We start from the raw sequence: 21,020 nt of genomic DNA on the forward strand, positions 1-21,020 counted from the left end.
CAATTTTTATTAATAATTTATAGGTATGCAATTTAGAACAGCAAAAATGTGCCAAGGTGGTGTCGATGGAGTCAAGGAAGAGGGCTATGGCACTTGCTGTTCATCCAATACAAGGGTATTTATTATAGAATTTATTTATATTTATATTTTAATTTAAATTTATTTACAGAATTTATATTTTAATTCCATAAAATGATGGAAACACGCAAGTTGTATTAGGAATATTTTCAATAAAATTGTAATGTAGTTGGCATGTATAAAGAGGTCCTTCCACACAGTAGCTCTTAAAAATTTGTAAACGTGGAAATGTCATTCTCAAACTGGATAATTTATAATTTTGAAAATTTCTAACTTTGTTATTTCTAAATTTGAAAATTTCTAAATCTTCATATTTAATAATTTTTTAATTTTAAATTAAATTATAACAATTAAAATATTGTTAAACATGAAGATTCAGAAATTTTCAAATTTAGAAATAACTAAGTTAGGAATTTTCAAAACTATAAATTATCAAGTTTGAGAATTATATTTCCAAGTTTGCAAATTTTTAAGAGCTACTATGTGGAAAGACAGAAATTTTCTTATTTAAAAATTTCTAAATCTGAAAATTTAAATATTTAAATGTTTAAAAGCAGTCTCCCCTTAAACGCAGGTCCAGGGGCAATTGCCCCGTTTGCCCAACGCTAAGGACTGTACTACTCATACGTAATAATTCGTATTATAATATATTGTATATTTATACATATAAATACATTGGTTTACTAGTATCGAGTGAGTTAATTAAACAAATATCTATATATGATAAGTGTTTCCATTATTTTAAAAGAACTCCGTATTTATAGTAGTAGTACATAAATTTAACTCTATGAAAATTTTGTTACACAGATGGCTGTTTTGGAGTCAAGTTAATTGGATGCTACACGATGTACCAACCAGTAAAATATATCGATCTACTACCGTGGGTTCGAACGCAACAGTAATAGTATCTCGAAATACGGGTGTTGTTTATGCTCTGGCAATCGATTACATCAGATCCAGATTATATTGGACAGACACTTTCCTCAAAATTATTGAATCCGCAAATTTAGATGGTTCCAATCGCGCGATATTCTTAAAAACGGATGTAAGTGATTTACAAAAAGTACTTAAAAAGTTTAATCAAATATGTAAACTTGGAAATTTTCGAAATCTCCAAACTTTTTAATTTTTATATTCTCAAATTCTTTGAATTTATAAACTTCTGAACCTTAAATTTTCAAATAACTTCTTCAAATTATCTTTTAGTTCATTTACATTGTTAAATTGTTTCTCACTTGTACATAAACACAGTTTGATCATTTAGTTAAAACGTCTTTGATATTTAGCTCAATTGAATAAACATTATTTCAAGACCATGTTCCCTTTCATAAAAAATTGTTACATAGATTTTGCAGTATATACTGTAGAATTTCATATTGTCCCATATAAAAGCAATCAATCAACAATTTCATATTGCACAATTTCAACAGCTTGGAAGCATATGAAGTAGCCTATAATTTTATTCAACCAGGAATACTTCATTTCTATATTTCTTTTTAATTGAACTTAAAATCTTTTGTAATCTAAGGAAAATATTTAACATGGAGCATATAACGAATATTTTTCTTTAAGTATATGAAGTATACAAGTTATAATATATTGCATCATTTTATTAATATACTTATATAAATAAATTGTTTTAGGCTTATCAAGCTCTGAGCATTAATATCTACGAAGATGCCTTATATTGGTTAATGGGTACAACCGGAGAAGCAAAAAAATGCAAATTATATGGGGATAAATCGTGCACAAAAATATCCATTGGTAATTCAAATGTTGAGAAACATTTTACAATTTTACATACTTCTAGGCAACCCACTGGTGAGCATATTTTTATTTTAAAATGAACAATTTTAAATATAATTTCAAAGTACATTGAAATATGTGATGATATAAAAGTGTTAATCAAGTAGTAATTACATCATAATTTTTAACATACATGAAACCAAATTTCAATACTATTTGTTACATCTTTTATTGCATTCTTGTATTTTTCGTTTTGTATACGATTTTAAAAGATATTAGCAATTTATAATGTATGGTTATATTGCATTAAAACATCAAATTATTAATATACTTAGGTAGAAATAAAAATAATGAACTCTTATCTTCTATTTTAGAAATAGATATAAAGTCTATAAACTTTTGTATAATACCATAGTCTTTACTTTAATAATAACATAACTTATGTTCTGCCAAACAGCAAAAAACGTTTGTGAAAAACATAAATGCAGTTACATGTGCATATCAGGAAACAATACTGCCATGTGTATATGTCACGACGGATATTCTAAAAATGATAATTGTATAGAAAATTCGAATACAAGAATTAAATTTGATTCGAGTGTACTTAGTCTAAGAAACGAAGGTGTTCGACAAAATGGAACATTAATTGGTATAATCATCGCGATGATAGCCTGTATCATAATTGCGTCCGCATACATTTATTACCAAAAACTTAAACCCCATATTTTGAATAAGAATAGTATCAGGTAAATCGACGATATTCATAATTTATATTGATACTTTTGTAGAATTGAATAGTTACATATTTTTTCATTTTTAGCATTCATTTTCAAAATCCAGCGTACGAACAACGAAGTGAAGTTGCATCCTCGATGAACTCCATTTCCGGATTACCTCCAGGAGAACATGAATACATAAATCCAATAGCGGATGAGCACATGGTAACGTAAATAGATTGTGTTCGGAAACAATGAATACATCCTAAATTACGTTTTTAATTTAGAATCAAAATGAAAAGAAAATAGAAAGATATAAAAACAATATAATACAAATTCTGGATATTGATCGATCGGACGATGAGGCTGAAAAACTTGCACATAAGCGAAACCATTATTTAATACAATGAAGTATAAATTAATTTGATAACGAATTAACGTACGATACTTATAAGGTGAATTTAATTATGAATTTATTTATGCAAATATTTAATTCTACTTATATTTAATATACGATATATTTATCTATACATAGTCAATAAAAATAAGATACAATATCTTTATTTTGTACCATTTTCTCTGACATTAATTATCCGTGATTCATATTTAATATTTTGTTTTATCAACAGCATTTTTTAAGATAATGCAAATATCTAATTATTTAAAATATAACTTCTGTGTTCAAAACATATTAAATTTTTCATAACTATATAATAATTACTAACGTTAACTAACAAGATAAGGACTATCAATAGCACCAATTCCTGCAGCTATACCACCTTCATTTTCACCTGAAGATTTAGTTCTTAAAACATGTCCTACTTCTTCATTATATAGTATCGTTTCTCTGTCTCTGTAAAAAAATTTGATAGCTGTTTTTTTATTTTATAAATATAAAAACAATATAAAAAAAGGAAGAGGTTAAATTATTTACCCTATAACAACACCATAAATACCAAGCTCTGATACAATATCAAAGAAGCGAAGGTAATTATCAAATGGTTCATTTTGTGGACGTACAATGTAACTTTTTTGTACTGGAGGATATAAACGATCCATGAGTATCCAACCACATCTTTCTTCTGAATTTTTCATTGCTTCTAAACGCAACTTTATCTTTTCGTCATAAACATTATTTCCGCCTCCTTCCCTTTGTGGTTTCAGAACATATTTTTTTGGTTCTAATACTGCCTTCTCAATAATTCTATCTCCTTCTTCATTCTATTTTTCCCACGAATCATTGAAAAAAATATTGTTTAGATATTACGTATTATTCAAGCTAAAAGTACAGTGCTATGACGACATTCTATTTATACTGTGATAATGTTTTTATAATATGGTATCTGATGTACTTACAAATTCTAATGAATAAAGCCCAGCAAATACTTCTTGTATCTGTTTTACTTCATTGTCATTATTTAAAAAGGTACTAAGTACATTGGGATTTGCTAAAGACTGTTGTACCTAAAAAAAAAATTGTTTATTGACGCTACTACTTAGCGTATACTTATAATGCGTATGTACTGAATATACCTTTTTAGTACCAGCTAAGTGATAATGTATTGATGGGCATTTTATTGCTTGAGAACGTTCTATTAGCAATCTAACTAACCACTCCTTTTCAGTAGGATAAGCTTCAACTTCGTAACCAGAACGAAAATAAACTACAGAAACCACTAATTCTCCACTACAAATTAAATATATAACTTGTGAATTTGTTATCTACATATAAATTTGTAAATTTAAAAATGTATAAAAAATGGACTACTCTTTAATCCTCTAAATCAGCGGTTCTCAGCCGGTTTATAAATGCATATTGCCAAAATCAACAATTAAAAATTAATATCACCAAGCTTCTGTAGTCGACATTACATCGAACTAGTATTAATACTCAAAATTAAGACAAGTATACATGTTGATATTCAAGTAAAATTATTAAATGATGTAAATGTTATACTGTATATTGTACAAGTTATCCACGTATCATTTAGTTCCTTCTGGCTCAAATTAAGAACCACTGTTTTAGATATTAAATCCGAAAAGACTTTAAAATGTTTTTTATACAATTACATACACTATCAATTCTTTATTAGGGCCCAGTTTTGCTTGAGATACTAAATCCCTTAAACTTCTTCTGATTACCCTGATATCTGCATTAATCTTACGAATTTCAAACTCATGAAATCTTTGGTCACATATATTGTAAGTAATATTTTCAACAACAAACAGTATTACAGCACTAAAATAGAAAATTATTAATTACATAATATAATCATTAAATGCCATTCAGTACGCTATTATAACTACATACTCATTATTATTATATAATTTCCATGCATGTGTTAAGCCTTTGCAAAGACCTGCAATGGGATTATTTTCTGGAATCTAGAATAATTACAATATAGGAAATTAAATATTTGAAAAGATGCCAACACAAAACATATAAAAACACTTACATTTTTTAGTTTATCTGCATGTCCCAACTCTGATAAAATATATCTAAAATGTTCCTTGATTAGATTTAAATACTTTTATAACATAATAAAATATAAATACTGAAAACTCACTTATGATACTCAGTTATAACTTTAGCTATGCCTCCAAAACTACTTGCAATAGTATTTAATTCAACTTGTTTAATCCCATTGTCATGTAGCATGTAATCTGATCTAAGTAAACCAAGACTTAAATTCTATAACAGAAAATATATTTATTACTGTGTGAAATATTCATATAAATAAATTTATATTAGCAATATGCTATTTTACCTGACTGTATCCTTCCTCATATACAGTTTCATATATCTTAAATAACTCTGCTGTGAATGGATCAGCTTCGATTGTACTAAAACAATAAAGTTAGAAATAATTAAGGTATATAAAAAATAATATATACTATTTTCAATTTTTCCATACAAACTTTATCGGTATATTCTAAAAGTAACTATAACAAAAAAATGTTGCATAACAAGTTGTAAAATATTTTCTTACAAAATTGCAACAAAAGTATGAACTATAAAAGATATCATAATACTATTTCCTTTATAAAATGTAACTACATTTTCAAATGCAAACTAGGAAATAATATTTTCATTGCATTTCATTTTATTAACATAATTTTGTAATAAACTATTTATGAATTTTTTATCATGCAACACTTGAATTTTACTTCCATTTATAGGAAACTGGCAAAGTTTGTATATAAAAACCTGGAATAGTCTATATATACACAATTAAACGTTATTTTCAATTATATATACCTTTTTAAACTCTTTCTAAGAAAGTCATCATTATGCGCTACCTTATGTATAAGTTCATTTAGTAATACTTGAATACTTTTAGCCTTTTCAAAGTTTTGTTTAGGAAAACTTGATGGTAGTAAAGTGAATGGTAATACTTGTACTTGGTTTTTGTTAAAACGTTCTTTTGATCGCATACTAATACCTAAAAAATAAAAAAATGATAAATTCGTATGAAAGACAAATTTGTTATATTATTATATCAGTTAATTAGATCCATAATTTGATACCATGCATAAGTGCCCAATCCTTAGCCTTATCTACAACTCTTTCTAATTCTTCTTCTGAAAGTTGCAGTTGAATACAAGGTTGTAAACGTGACATTTTCATAAATTTACAAAATTAACAAAATCTATAGAATTGCAGACAAAATGTAATTCAGATCCACATTAAGAATTGCTTGAAACGGTATTTAAGCTATAAGTGACAAGCCAATTCTTTATCTTATAAATGATTATCATTTTTCACATCATAAAACTATAGTGTAAATAGTATGTACTTATAAACATGTATATGTATACGTATGCATGTATGTACATAAATGATAATCTACATTGCATCACACTTTGACATCAATATATGTATGTACAGATACATTGATTGTACATAGTTGCACATCATTTCACGAAGGATCATATGACCATGTATGGTGCATGGTCGCTATTTCCTCATTCTGCGCATGTTGACTTTCCTTGGTTCTATAGTTGAATTCATAGAATAATGTCAAATGACGAGTTTTTGTTCATCCTGTGTATATCGACTCTGATTGGTTTAACAAGCTCTGTAGCCAGGGTAACGTGCATGCGCGAATATAACAATCATGATGTGATGCATTCACATCCAGCGATTTTTTATTTAATATATTTCTCAATTTCTTTATTCTGTTCAAATATTTTTGACCACCATGTATATGAAGGATAGAGTAGAAAGTTAGCGATAAGTGAAACAGCGTACGTAAAGGAGAGCTTTCTCAACTCTTTGAAGCTACGCTAAATGCTAACATTTTTTTATAACTTTAAATATACCACTAAGTAATCGAGAATAATGCGCAAGCGCTCTTATGATATTTGTGATGTTGAATATGTATATGCAGTGATCTTTTAGTATATAGCTTGCATTACATATTGCACACAGTATAGTTTACTGTTATTCGTATATTTTTATCCGCCATGTATATGATCATGAAATAGCAAACTATAGAAAGATGTCAGGTTGATGGTGAAGTATCTTCTGAATGCGGTCAAACTGCACGAAATAAGTTTATTTTTTCATAAAATAAATTCTTATTTTCATAAATCAATTTTATACTTTTAACTCTCTCTATATATATTAATTGTTTTGGCCTCTGACCTTTTTTTCTGCATTTTCTAGGAAAGGTACATAGACGGCGATCATGTTAAAATACAAAAATACGATTTCACTTTTCAAAAAAGACTATTTTTTCATACATTTTTTTCTAATATTCTGTATATAATTATACAAGGTATTGCAATTTATTTTAGTAATTTAGCTTTTAAGACTTCATAAACAATACATTTTCATGTCCTATGTTTAAAAATCCTTAAAGTCAAATTACAATGTGCATTCTTTGTGTAATTATACACAGAATATTTTTAAATAGTAAACATGAGAAAATATTTGTTAATTTTAAAGGAAAATTGTAACTATTCTTGTCTATCCTTTACAGAGAAATACAGAAGAAAAAGGTTGCTAATCCTTGTTCGAAGTTTCCCGGTTTTGCCGCATGAGGTCCTATTGGATCCTTAATTTTTCCAACAAATCCAAACCTTTAAAATTCCTATTTTATGACCGACGCTTGCGCTGTGCTGTTCTTTATGTGAAAGCACAGTTCTTTCACTCGTAAACTTCTGCTTTGTACCATTGTGTACCTTAAAAGCAGTGCGGTAAAGTGTTTATATTTTGAGTGAAATAGATTCTAAGTATTAAAATAATAGTGATTTTCATAAAAACAATTATAAATAGTAATTTACAAGAAGAAATATTAAAATAGTTTTCTATTCGTATTGCTTCATGTTCCATCATGAGTGACTATTCAGCGGTTGCTCCGCCTCAAAATTTTAGCCAAAGCTCTGCATTTGCAGCAGCTTTACAACGTGCAAAACAGGTAAACAAATCAGTTAAATTAATATAAACTTTAATTAAATTAACATTTCATAAGTAAGTCATAAAGTACTTTATACCTTTATAAATCTCTACGACAATTTAGATTATTAATAAACAATTTTTTATAGTATCAGTTATTTTATTTATCTTAGGCTATTAAGCGTATATTTTATCTTTATTGCGTTTATTTGAAGAGTACTTAAAGCTACAGTTTTTGTATCAATCTCTGATCTAACATTTATTATGTTAAAAACTCTTGAATTATTATTACAGTTGTATAGTTATAGTTGTATATAAATATACTACATTATTTGTTACTAAATTAATTATAAATTATATATATTTGGGATTCGTGAATTAATTGTTAAAATATTATATTAGATGTTCGCTGTAACTTTGAACTTTTCATAACATATTGGAGATACAAAAATTGCTTATATGAAAATTATAAGATACAACAAGATATATGTATAATTTTTTGATGAAAACGAATTTTTTTATATTGTTATTAGGTCTATTAGAATGTTATTTTATGGCTATTGAGGATTTTCACTTGCAGATACGATATAAGCAAATTATAAGCAGTATCTAATATTTTATTTGTTTATGAATGATTTGTTCTACGTAAAATAAAATTTCAATATTCAATTACTTTATTTGCTATAAAAGATAATAAAACAAACATCAATTAGCCGACAAGATCTATTATGTTCTTTATAAGCTTAATAAGAAAATAATATAATAGTTATACAACAAAATCTACATTATTTAATATAGACATTATGAAAACTGGATGGTATAAATCAACAATAGTTTAAAACTGTTAGAAGTAGAAATTTAAGTCATGAAAATAAGTGTATTTAAGATGGTAATTGAAAGACGATAACTATACACAAACAATATTTTATTACATTCATTAATTAGACATTGTATATAAGTACCCAAAATGGAAAACATACCTCAAAATATAAACCATGTTTATGAGGACAGAACTTTTTGATAGATCTATTAGTTTATTAGATATGAAAGTCTTTTTGAGATTTGCGCAATTTTTGCTTCATTTTGTTCAAAATTATAAAAAAAAAGAAACAAATATAGTTTTTATAGATATTTATTAAACAATAAACATTAATGCTAATATTAACCAGTAGAATTGTAGCTAGATATTTAATGTGCTACAGATACAATTTAGAGTTTCTGTTGGTTTTTTAAGTTGATGGATCCTGAATAAAGTTTTCTACTTAAAAATTCTTCGCATTAAAGTGTCCATAAGTTTTACATTGGGTAATTGGGATGACCAAGGTATTATACCTTCAGGTCTAAATCAAGAAAGTAGTTAAGAGATCAAAACATAGCTACAGTATACACAAATATTAGAACAATCAGCTGTCATATTTGTGATTTTCACCAAAATGAAATAAAAATGAACAAAAACTAAATAAATTAATTTATCAGATTATGTGTTTTTGTTCTTTTATAAAAAGATACAATTGATCAGAATAGCAAGAATAAACATGAGGTCGTTTCTTAAGATACTTCTGCATTATATTATTTAAATTTTATGAATAGTGGGATATACTACAATGAATGAAATACTAGGAAAAGTACAGTTTCTGATTAAATTACAATGCTTGCAGCAAAACATGGAAATAAATCTGTTACAGGGTAGAAGTAGAATTGACTTCTCTTTCTCTTTATAATTGTTTTATAAATTTATACATGTGTATATGTATGGTATAATAAATGAATGCTATAATGAACAAGGTTGTAAAACAAATTAATTCGTTATAGAATGTATTCTTAAAAGATTAGGAAATCGTTTTTTGATATCTACTATGAACATTGTGTAACAAAGAACACATTTTTGAAGTTAATTTATATATACTTTTATGATAACTAATAAACTACCAATAATATAAAAATATGATTACATTTTAGATAGCTGCAAAGATTAATCCAGCTGGTGCTCAAAATAATCAGGAAACTAAGTTGAAACGTCCTCTTGAGGATGGATCAGGTAATATATATATTTACAAAAACTATGTCTAATTTGTATAATATATTTTTATAATATTTACATTATTTTTACAGAACCAGAAGCAAAGAAAATGGCATCTTTAGTAACAGATCCATTAATTGGACTACGTGGCCCAGTAGGAAGTAATTCATTAGGAGATTCAAATAACCAAGGACGAACAGGGCAAACAGGATCATCTGGACCCATTGGGAATGTAGGAGGTATTTGTAATGAAGATATCAGAGTTCCAGATAAAATGGTTGGTTTAAGTAAGTAAATATTAATTTATAGATACATATTACTTTCATTAAATCAGAATTATTGTATAGTAATAAATATATCTATACCATGTTTAAATATTTTTAGTCCGAAAATTACCTGTATTTCATTTTATAGTTTAGCATTACATTCCATGCTTATACATTTGTCTAAATAATTTTACAACCAAATCAATATTACATTGAAACAATTCTATTAGCATTACTAATGTAATAAAATTAGTACAATTCATATAAATTGCCAATTAAGAATAAATTATTCCAATTTTTAGAATGAATTGTTATAAGTAATAATGATATATTTACAGTAATTGGCAGAGGTGGCGAACAAATAACAAGATTACAAAGTGAAACAGGATGTAAGATACAAATGGCGCCAGAAAGTGGGCTACCTGAACGTGTTTGCACATTAACTGGCTCACGAGAAGCTGTCAAGTAACTTATTTTTCCCTTCTTATTTTGTTAATTTTAACTATTTTGTATGCAATGCAATTTCCACTTTACAAACTTTTGCCTAGAAGAAAGGATTACTTCATGGTGTTATATCAAATGGCACTTATCGATTACACTCATAATGCAATATATATATATATATTTTTTATATCTGTACATATACTTATGTATATATACATATAGTTATATGTAGAGTTATATGTGCATACATATAAATATATATTTACATATACGTGTGTACATATCTATTTATAAACACATATACAGGAAAACAAACTGCTATCCTCCTTGTACTTGGTATATAGGACATTGATTAGATTCTAATTTACTTAATTAACAAATTGACCACCTAGTTCCATTATAAAATCTCCTAGAAACACCTGAAAGTATCAACTATTTCATTCTGACAAAATGGTTTTGAAAATCACATTGTGGCGTTGTAGTATAAGATTATGATGCTTTATATACATTAATTGTATCCATTTGAAAATGTGCTTTAAGCACAAATAGTACTGGTGAAATATAGTTTGTGTGTGTTTAGTATACTCCATATGCTATCACTTCATGTTAACATGCATTTCTTAAATGTAGGTTACATGCTTTCGCAAATTGAAATTGTCAAATGTTTTACAGAATCTTTATTTAGCTCCTGGATGCGAATAGCGGGCTCATACTTTATATGCTTCAGAATATTTTTTCATTAAGAATTTATCAATAAGTTGTGGCTTTTACTTTAATAATTTTGTACTTACTAATAGTTTTTTGCTTTCAATAGGATATGGAGAGAAAGAAGGAAGGAAGGAGGATAGGATATGCATGGGGACGTGTTATTCGCAACAAGAAGAACATTGAATTTTTATTTATTTAAATCTGCTTATAATTAAGTGTACAACATTTTAACATGAAATTTAATTTTATTATACACTTATGAAATAACTTCGTTGAACAAAAAAATGATGTGACATTCATGATTTTTTATATTTTGGCACACAGTAGACATCACATTATGTGTTGCAAACAAATTACATTACTGTACATCAATAGATTATATTTATATTGCAGTTTATTCAAAATGACATTGCACGTTTAAATCGTATATGTTTCAGTCGAGCTAAAGAGTTGGTATTATCAATTGTAAATCAAAGAAGTAGAACCGAAGGAATTGGTGATATGAACATGAGTGGGAGTAGCGGCGGAATGATGGGGCACCCAGGATTTGTCGAAATAATGATTCCTGGACCTAAAGTTGGCTTAATTATTGGAAAAGGAGGGGAAACAATAAAACAACTTCAGGAGAAGTCTGGAGCCAAAATGGTCGTTATCCAAGAAGGACCTTCTCAGGAACAAGAAAAACCGTTAAGGTAGCAATAATTACAGTTTTTACTTTGTTACTTGCTGTGTATGATATTCTGAACCACTCTCGAAATCTTAAACAGTTTAGAAAACACGAAACGCTATAGATATATTTTTTATATAGGATAACTGGTGATCCACAAAAAGTTGAATATGCCAAACAATTAGTGTATGAATTAATAGCTGAAAAAGAAATGCAAATGTTTCATAGAGGTGCAAGAGGTAATGATAGGAGTGGAAGTTACTCAAATGATAGTAGTTTTAATCATGGTTCTGGAACCACTGATGGAGTAGAGGTATAATATGGTTCTTACAAATATGCCAGCTAGAGAGATGTTTGAAAATGTATGTACTCTTGTAAACACATATTCATATCTATCAATGTTTTTATCAGGTACTTGTTCCAAGAGCAGCAGTGGGTGTTGTTATTGGCAAGGGAGGAGATATGATAAAAAAAATACAAGCAGAGACTGGTGCTAGAGTCCAGTTTCAACAGGGAAGAGAAGATGGCCCCGGAGATAGAAAATGCATATTATCTGGAAAACATCAAGCTGTAGAACAAGTTCGTCAACGCATTCAAGAACTTATAGACAGTGTGATGGTAAATAATAGATTTGATGTTAGTTTATATTATTGATATTATACGTATAAATATAACGGTATTTCCTATTTCTAATTAATTTTTTTGTTTGCAGAGAAGAGATGACGGTAGAAGTCCTATGGGAACAAGAAGTGGTCCTCGCGGAAATGGTTTTGGTAATAATCGAAATCCAAATGAATATGGTGGCTGGGATAGGCGTCAAGGAGGACCCATGCAAGATAAAATAGAAACAACATTTACCGTCCCGTCATCAAAATGTGGTATTATTATTGGAAAAGGTAAAATTATATTAATTTATAATTATAGAAATAAGATTTAATAAATGCATTTCAATCAGCACTTTCACTATTTTAGGTGGGGAAACTATTAAACAAATCAATCAACAAACTGGAGCACACTGTGAATTAGATAGGAGAAATCAGAGTAATGAAAATGAAAAAATTTTCATAATTCGCGGTAATCCTGAACAAGTAGAGCACGCGAAACGAATATTTAGTGAAAAATTAGGCATGGTAAATATGATTAAAATATAAATTTTAGCAATATTAATTTCTTGATTATTCATTGATTTCAATGAATTAAAGGCACCAGCCAATACATCATTTAGTGGCACACAAGGAGCAATAGGATATAATCCAACTTGGAATGCTGGAACAGCCTATCAAGCATGGCCAAGTCAACCGCAAACTACTGATACAAGTAAATGTGCTTTTATTTAAAAAAGTGCTTATATTTAAAATTCAAATAAATGTTATCTATTATCTTTCATATATCATTTTAGATACTGCAAATCAAGCACCTGTTCAAGTAAATCCACAAACAGGACAACCAGATTATAGTGCACAGTGGGCAGAGTATTATCGATCACTTGGTATGCATAGAGAGGCTGACATGATCGAACAGCAAGCAAAACAAGGCAAACAAGATCACAATCAGCAATCAGGTAAAAATTTCAACCACGCATGATAAGCATAAGACCTAGGTATACTTTTCCTGGAATGTTCACCGTAATTTATGATTACCAATTTGCATTTGTAGGAAATACGCAAAATCAATCTAACACATCAGCAACTGGTACTGCTGGTCCAGCTCAACAACAGCAACAACAAACACAACAGCAGCAGCAACAAAGTGGAGCTACTCAAAATGGAGGTCAAGCTGATTATAGTGCACAATGGGCAGAATATTATAGAAGTATTGGTAAAATAAAAGAAGCGGAAGCTATAGAAGCTCAAATGAAAGCGGGAAAAGTATGTAATAATTAGAAATGAAAAAGAAGTCTATAGCTAATTATAGAAAATATTAACTCAGTACGCCTGATCTTTTTAGTTGGGTATGCAAAACAATCAAATGGCTCAACAGCAAATGCAACAGAGTATGCAAGGTCAATCAGGTCCAGGAGGTGGGACTCCGAACGCATTTCCACAAGCCTATGGTAATTACCCAACAATAAATGCCGGTTCAACGCCAACGGGTTATTATGCAACGGGGGCTGGATCTACCACACAACCACAAGCCGGTCAACAAAATCCATCGTTCCCAACGGGCTATCAGAACTATCCGTATTCACAAACGAATACAGAAAGTTAAACTTCCACCACGAAAAAACTAGTTGTAAGTATTTATGTCCATTTTTCATACTTGCATACAAAATTTAAAAAAATGTATGATATAAAGTTCTTGTTTTAATAATATACAAGAAATATTAACATTTTATATTTTAAAACAACATTCTGATATTAGTAGTTAGATGCTTTATTTTTTATATCATGCAATTTTTTCGAATATTCATTCATATTAAGTCAATATAAAATTGAGTGAAACAAAAATAATTTTTAAGTATATTTGAATTTCTAAATTTGTTTAAAATTGTATACATATTCTTCTCATAAGAAAATATATAAAGAAGATAAATATATACATGTATGTATTTTCTGGTACATAAATGTTTAAAAGTAAGATAAGTTAAAGTTATATAAAATATATTTTTCTATGCTTGCCTAATTTAATAATCTACGATAGTCTACATGAAGCAATTTAATATTAATAAATTTTGTATTTTCATATATACTATATATTATCATGTTATCACACTTATATTTATATTGACTTAATATTTGTTATTTACTTTGAAAATCAATGGTGTAAGAGGAAGGGAATGCCATATGTGTGCTGATAACTGTTGATACTTTCAGGGAGTTGAATGTTAATAAAAATAATGAATTTATTTTTTGATATATCTGGATATTCGAATGATATATTTTACACCTTTGAAAGTATATTTATATTTATATCTGGTTCATATGTTTTATCATAATTATTTGTTTATTTCAGATAGTTTTCAGATAGTTTCCCATCAGGATGCGGTTAATGCCTGCTGTAACTTCATATACTGTTTACGATAAATTACGATAGTTGATCGCTTCGCAACATCCATTAACTTTCAAAGTACCACTAGGCTCGACTATGTTCTATTTATACTATGATATTTTGTGTTTTTTTTATATACATAGATATATACATATTGTAGGATACTCATGGTTTTAATTTTAAGTAACGAGAAATGCCAGAAATTGAACATTATAATATAATATCAACATATGATGTCTACTTGTGTTCTACTTATATTATTGTATGTATTTTTGTTCCATAACGCCTGATTGTAACATAAATTGAAACTGGCAGGTGAGAAGCAGCAGGTCAGAAACAGGGGCGAGGAATCTACAACAGTATATCCATATTATGCTTCCCATTTATCATTAAAAATACTAAAAGTTGTCCTTAAAAATGTATTGATAAGAAAAACATTTAGACACTTATTTCGATATGTCATTATTTATGTTTCACTGGCTTATTCATGAAACATTTGTCTTTAGTGAATTAGAAAACCTTTATAGTATAAATGGCTACAAACAGCTAAAATTCGTTTTTATTATCTATGAATTGTTTTATCTATTATGTATGCAAGAGAATATGATATACGTATGATGGTTTACATATACATATATACTATTATAACAGTACTAAATACAATTTTACCTTGGTTCCTTTGCTTTTTCTTGTCAAATACCACTACTATTTTAGATTTTTGGAGCTGCCAATTGTAGGAACGTTTACCTGTTCTACGATAAATTTCATCAAGGGGACCTACAAATTTTAAATCTTTCATTCAGCATTCTATGTGTTTAATTCAAAGGAATTAGGACCTGCGAAACCGGAGAATAACGGATGGCATATCAAATCACTATTTGTGCATAACTTACATAGTTATATGTATGTATGTATATTGTTTTTTAATTTTATTAAACAGTTATTTACACACATGTATTAATTATGATAAATAATCATTAACAGATTCTACTAGTCATATATAAAATTTCTATTTCAAATTATTTACAATTGATCAAAATTACGACTTTGCAAATTTAATTATATATTTATTAATTGAAATCATAAGATCAGAAAACAAAAAATCACGGTATTGTTTGTACGATGTCAAATTTAAAAAAATACAATGTATAAATTTTGATTGTGTATAATTTTAATATTTTTTATATGTGTTTACATAACAGAAAAAATGTATATTTTACAAAAAGGATTAAAAATTTTTTGTTATATTTTTGTTTTGATATTTTATATAATACGTAAATCAATTCTAAGTTCATATAATTCAATTTTAAGTATTTTTAGTAAAAGAAAACATGATTTATATTTATTTATTTGTTTGTTTGTTTATTATTGACTACTCGAATTTTATTATTGAATATTATGCACAGAATGTAGACAGATTATAACAAAAACAGTTAGTGATGATTTTTAAACAGTACAATTTTATAAGAAAAACATTTTATTTACGAAGATAAATCATAGTTATTATACATATTTTAGTATATACGAATTTATATAGTAATTATTTATTCTTTACTCACAAAATATTTTAGTGCATAATTAATAATACGATTTGTTAACATTTAACATTTTGTTAAATATGTTTAATTTCTAGGATAAAAGCCTTATTTATATTATATAATAATTTAGCTACTAATATTTCAATACCTGTATAATACGTACATAATACAATAAAAATTGTACGTTTTATACTTTATACAAATACACTTTTATTTATGTATTATCGATAAATCGCATAAAAACATAATGGTACTATTTTTATACATAAAACGAAAGGTATTTAAATTATGATTTATCCTTCTTGTTTCAGTTATAGGCTTGATATTATTTTAAGTAACCATAGTATTTTATGAATTTATTTATTTGTTTATAATTTTTCACTGTATATTTATGCGTATTGTTTTTTAAGATTTAAATGAAATGCTATTAAGAAGTGTATGATGAAAATGTTAATGAACTGAATGCTCAAAGAAAAATATTTTCATTTTATATTACAGCATCAAAAATTTTTATGTGTTTCGACTGTACGTCTTTTGTGTACCAATTTACAGTTTGTAATTACAGTAAGTAAAGATAAATATTTGTTATTCTGTTATCGTTATTAAATATTTTAATCAGTTATAAATTGACTCTGTCTACTAACAAACAATTAAGATTATTTTTATGAAACTTAAATCTTGCACAGGATCCTCTTAGAAATAAACTATTTTATTTTAATTATAACAATGATAATAAAATTTATGAAAATGTTTCAGGAATATGGATTATAAACTTTCTATTCTTGATGGAAAACATCAAGCAGTAGGTATGAATAAAATTTTTCCGAAGTACTGACTTCTGTGATTTATAGAAGAAAACAATAGGATAATACAAGGTTTGTAATACTATTACTTTTGAAACGAAAGATATACGAAATTAAAAAAAATTAATTTTTATGCATATTAAAATGATCAGTTTATAGGAATAAAGAAATGATTATATTATTTCAGAATTCCAGCTTTAACATGTTTTTAATTGTAATATTTTTATGGCATACATTTTTTAATACACACATCTAAAACAATTTGTATTACATACATGCATTATATGAAAATTCACTTTATACATATATACATATTTGATTAATTTATTTAATGCTATGTGCACATGTATATTATCTGTTGCTTTTATAGAATAATTTTTAAAATTGCATTTGTGAATATTCTAAATTAAATAGTTTAATTTAAGATTAATAGATTTTATTCATATGCTCAATAACATGGAACAATATACATGTATACATATATGCTTGTATGTATGTATGTATGTATGTATGTATGTATGTACAATTAAGCATGAAAAGTTTGTAAAAAGAATATATATATATATGAGAACATGAAAATATATTTGTGCTTTTTAAATTTCACCTTTTAAAACTCACTAAATATAATACAATTATCGTCAAGACGTATATACATTTAGAAGTATATACATCTACGTTAGTCAAAGCTTTTAAATTTGTTTATAAATATTATTTGCCAGCAAATAATAGCATTTGTTAATTGACTCAATAAGTAAATACTTTTTTCTAAGCTTCTACTACACTGAATTAAATAATTAAAATAAATTCACATTTCTGGAGGTGGTCCATACATTGGGTTTAATTGTTGCGTGCAACGTATAAATGTAGCCCGACGTGGTAATTCTCGTAATCGTTGAGCTCCTGTATACGTACAAGCAGAGCGTAATCCACCAAGCATATCTAGTACAGTATTTTCCACTAGACCTTTATAAGGTACTTCCACCGTTTTACCCTCGGATGATCTACAAAAATTATAAGTTTAGAATGAAAAACTTTGAAATACTTTTACGCTTACATTGTATGTATATGTTATCGGCCAAACTAGTTTTGCCTAGACTAAGCATATAGGATGAACTGGTTTAGCCTAGGAAAAACTAGTTTATCCTAAAATCGGGTTTCGCCGGTAACATATATATACATATAAAAATACTAACCTATACTCTGCAACACCACCAGCATGTTTTTTCATGGCTGTACTTGAAGCCATGCCATAGAAAAGTTTAACTTTTCTCCCATTTTTCTCAATAATTTCTCCCCCACATTCATCATGTCCAGCAAACATACCACCTGCCATTACAAAATCTGCTCCTGCACCAAAAGCCTTTGCTAAATCACCTGGACAAGTACATCCTCCATCCTAAAACAAAGTAATAATTTGTGGTAAAATATAATTTTTCTAACCACAATGTTTTGTGATGAAAAATAATTAGGGATTACAAATTTTCATTCCTTACAGAAATGATGTGTCCTTTTAAACCATGAGCTGCATCTGCACATTCAATTACAGCACTTAGTTGTGGATATCCTACCCCAGTTTTCATTCTTGTAGTACAGACAGATCCAGGGCCAATTCCTACTTTTATCACATCTGCTCCTGACAATATTAGCTCTTCTACCATTTCACCTGTTACTACATTTCCTGCCTGCAGTGGCAGTAATTAATCTTTACTTCCAAATACAAGGTATAAATTAGTACTAAAAAACTGAATAATATGTTCTTTTCCTTTTGATAAGAAATTTAAACGATAGGTAAATTACTTACAATTATCGTGTGATTAGGATATTCAGATCTCACTTTTCTAACATATTCAACAAAATGTTGCGAATATCCATTAGCAACGTCTAAACAAATAAAAGATAATTCGGGCACAGCTGCTAAAACACTTGATAATCGTTCAAAGTCTTCTTTTCCTGTTCCAGAACTGGCAGCTACATTTTTAAGGCAGTCAGAATTTTGCATTGCAAAATCTTTCCACTCTTCTGCTGTATAATACTTGTGGACAGTAGTAAAAAGACCATGCTAAAACATAACAAAGATAATATGAAGTATAAATTGTAGGAATAACATGTATCTGCAACTATAATATTGTACTGAACTTAGTTGTCACTTTTTAAATACAAATGTCATACCTTTGATAAGGCTCTTGCCATTTCAAATGTTCCTACTGTATCCATATTTGAAGCCATTACAGGTATTCCTTTATAAGTTCGTTTTGAATTACGAAATGTAATTTCTCTGTATAAATCGACCTAAAATTATAAAATATTCATCATTAAACTGTTTTTTACATTTTATAATTAATATACTTAATCAACTGAGATGAAAATATATGTAGCACAATTTTTTAAACAAGAACAAGTTGCTTAAAATATTTTATAAATATAAAGGAACAGAATATTTGTCATAATAAGATATTCAAAAAGAAATATTCTGTATGTATTATTCTAATTTTTAGTAACATTTATAAAGAACTAAACAATTTGATAATGTAGGCTATAAATTTGTAAACCTTAATTATTACTTACCTCGGATCTACTTTTTAATGTACTCCTTTTAGGACGTAACAAAACGTCTTTGAAATCCAATTTGATATCGTTTATAATATTCGGCATCTTAACAATAGATTAGTTTTGTACTACACTCTTAAACAAACGACTTCGAATGATTCCTGTCAAGGAATGAAGCAGAATAAAGAATATGCGAATGTGTAGTTTCGCGGAGGTCTCCTTATGCACATACACTCTCTATATGTTTGTATTAGTACTTCCATGGAAATATACCATTGGTTTAAATACGTTAAATAAGAGAAATTGTCAATAATAAAGATTGCTTTAATATTTACTAAACAATGTAAACAATTAATGGAAAAATTAATGTAGATAATATTAAATACTGAAATATTATATAGCTTGTATAACATACTTTTATCTGATTTTATTTAACAGATATTCTTTTTCTTGCATGGATTCAATTAAACAATTCCATAACGTGTAACGTTGAAAAATTATACAATAATGTTACTTATTTTTCTATTATCTATAGTTTATGTATTTTGATTACAAGAATTACCTCAATACCAATAGAAGAATTTGACCATTTGCTGCAATAGCACTGTTTAAACTAAAGCTATTACTTTCTTTATCAGTCTTTATTGCTGCATCAACATAACTGTTGCTAAGCGAGTTAGGCGAATTGCTTGAAGCTTAGGATACATCTATTTATATCTTTATCCTTCGTTTGCAAAAGTTGATTAGAAAATTTAAATATTCAAATGATAGATATAGAAAAAACTGTAGAAACGATAAACTTTGTAGTAAAAATAAATAAAATGTTATTAGCTTAAAACATAACATTATATGTATACGAAAATACTAAAAGCTCTTTTTTCATTTATATTTAAAAATTTTAACTTATAAATAATAATAGGAATAAGAAATTTTATTCTCAGTAGAATAATTACAGAAAAATGTATAAGATCTATGTTTTACAAGAAATTTATTTGTTCTAAAATAAAAATATATTAATGTTTAAAAGTAAACTTGTTAATCATTTTTAATAAGATGTTATGTTATATAAATATTCGGCTTTTACTGTAATGATACAAT

At 27.4% G+C, this 21,020-nt stretch overlaps 4 protein-coding genes across 9 annotated transcripts in view; 2 read left to right on the forward strand and 2 right to left on the reverse strand.

Annotated features, from left to right (window-relative positions):
* The window catches only part of yl (Putative vitellogenin receptor yl), a 34,310-nt gene extending 30,853 nt beyond the window's left edge, over positions 1–3,457 (forward strand). The window contains exons 27-33 of one of the 2 annotated variants that reach the window (XM_076540891.1): positions 24–115; positions 886–1,123; positions 1,722–1,899; positions 2,282–2,570; positions 2,645–2,765; positions 2,828–2,995; positions 3,170–3,457. In XM_076540891.1, the coding sequence (XP_076397006.1) occupies positions 24–115; positions 886–1,123; positions 1,722–1,899; positions 2,282–2,570; positions 2,645–2,765; positions 2,828–2,950 (1,041 nt within the window). In that variant the 3' untranslated portion in view covers positions 2,951–2,995; positions 3,170–3,457. Of the gene's footprint in view, positions 1–23; positions 116–885; positions 1,124–1,721; positions 1,900–2,281; positions 2,571–2,644; positions 2,766–2,827; positions 3,100–3,169 lie in introns of those variants that run through there. The other variant, XM_076540881.1, reaches the window with a different exon arrangement.
* On the reverse strand, positions 3,086–6,957 carry LOC100876989 (glutathione synthetase). Its single transcript, XM_003704613.3, has 11 exons — positions 6,069–6,957; positions 5,800–5,983; positions 5,309–5,384; positions 5,108–5,232; positions 4,997–5,039; positions 4,852–4,925; positions 4,615–4,779; positions 4,074–4,227; positions 3,897–4,004; positions 3,475–3,761; positions 3,086–3,393 (listed from the first exon to the last, which is right to left on the reverse strand). Exons 1-11 carry the CDS (start codon positions 6,166–6,168, stop codon positions 3,267–3,269), a joined length of 1,443 nt encoding a protein of 480 aa, XP_003704661.1. The 5' UTR covers positions 6,169–6,957; the 3' UTR covers positions 3,086–3,266.
* A 701-nt stretch (positions 6,958–7,658) lies between these two features.
* On the forward strand, positions 7,659–19,553 carry Psi (P-element somatic inhibitor). Of its 5 annotated transcripts, XR_013040822.1 has the most exons (16): positions 7,659–7,963; positions 9,901–9,979; positions 10,054–10,248; positions 10,566–10,692; positions 11,817–12,071; positions 12,188–12,359; positions 12,458–12,682; positions 12,759–12,942; positions 13,019–13,176; positions 13,249–13,363; positions 13,446–13,607; positions 13,703–13,914; positions 13,994–14,278; positions 17,329–17,447; positions 17,563–19,096; positions 19,335–19,553. XR_013040822.1 is itself a non-coding variant. In XM_012288354.2 (14 exons), the coding sequence occupies exons 1-13, from the start codon at positions 7,880–7,882 to the stop codon at positions 14,252–14,254; spliced, it is 2,229 nt and encodes a 742-aa protein (XP_012143744.1). In that variant the 5' UTR covers positions 7,660–7,879; the 3' UTR covers positions 14,255–14,278; positions 14,999–15,995. The 5 variants fall into 5 exon arrangements, 3 of the variants coding, with proteins under 3 accessions (XP_012143744.1, XP_012143745.1, XP_003704659.1); XR_013040823.1 differs by lacking the exon at positions 17,563–19,096; XM_012288354.2 differs by lacking the exons at positions 17,329–17,447; positions 17,563–19,096; positions 19,335–19,553 and adding an exon at positions 14,999–15,995 and having other exon boundaries at positions 7,660–7,963.
* Positions 17,939–20,638, reverse strand: LOC100876656 (GMP reductase 1). Its single transcript, XM_003704610.3, has 7 exons — positions 20,485–20,638; positions 19,941–20,083; positions 19,545–19,664; positions 19,177–19,434; positions 18,869–19,057; positions 18,569–18,771; positions 17,939–18,376 (listed from the first exon to the last, which is right to left on the reverse strand). The coding sequence occupies exons 2-7, from the start codon at positions 20,025–20,027 to the stop codon at positions 18,181–18,183; spliced, it is 1,053 nt and encodes a 350-aa protein (XP_003704658.1). The 5' UTR covers positions 20,028–20,083; positions 20,485–20,638; the 3' UTR covers positions 17,939–18,180.
* Positions 20,639–21,020: the final 382 nt, after the last annotated feature.

This window comes from Megachile rotundata, chromosome 2, assembly GCF_050947335.1.
Source record: "Megachile rotundata isolate GNS110a chromosome 2, iyMegRotu1, whole genome shotgun sequence".
NCBI classification, from domain to species: Eukaryota; Metazoa; Arthropoda; class Insecta; order Hymenoptera; family Megachilidae; genus Megachile; species Megachile rotundata.

Bases quoted from the DNA above. Each gene is read 5' to 3' on its own strand.
- LOC100876989 (XM_003704613.3), bottom strand. From the start codon at position 6,168: ATGAAAATGTCACGTTTACAACCTTGTATTCAACTGCAACTTTCAGAA. The intron at 5,233-5,308 runs GTAAAATAGCAT...TTTCTGTTATAG, and splicing joins ATGAGGAAGGATACAGTCAG to AATTTAAGTCTTGGTTTACT. The intron at 4,780-4,851 runs GTATGTAGTTAT...TTTCTATTTTAG, and splicing joins AAATTATATAATAATAATGA to TGCTGTAATACTGTTTGTTG.
- Psi (XM_012288354.2), top strand. From the start codon at position 7,880: ATGAGTGACTATTCAGCGGTTGCTCCGCCTCAAAATTTTAGCCAAAGC. The intron at 12,072-12,187 runs GTAGCAATAATT...TTTTTTATATAG, and splicing joins GAACAAGAAAAACCGTTAAG to GATAACTGGTGATCCACAAA. The intron at 12,683-12,758 runs GTTAGTTTATAT...TTTTGTTTGCAG, and splicing joins TGGTAAATAATAGATTTGAT to AGAAGAGATGACGGTAGAAG.
- LOC100876656 (XM_003704610.3), bottom strand. From the start codon at position 20,027: ATGCCGAATATTATAAACGATATCAAATTGGATTTCAAAGACGTTTTG. The intron at 19,665-19,940 runs GTAAGTAATAAT...TTATAATTTTAG, and splicing joins CATTAAAAAGTAGATCCGAG to GTCGATTTATACAGAGAAAT. The intron at 19,058-19,176 runs GTAAGTAATTTA...CTGCCACTGCAG, and splicing joins ATCCTAATCACACGATAATT to GCAGGAAATGTAGTAACAGG.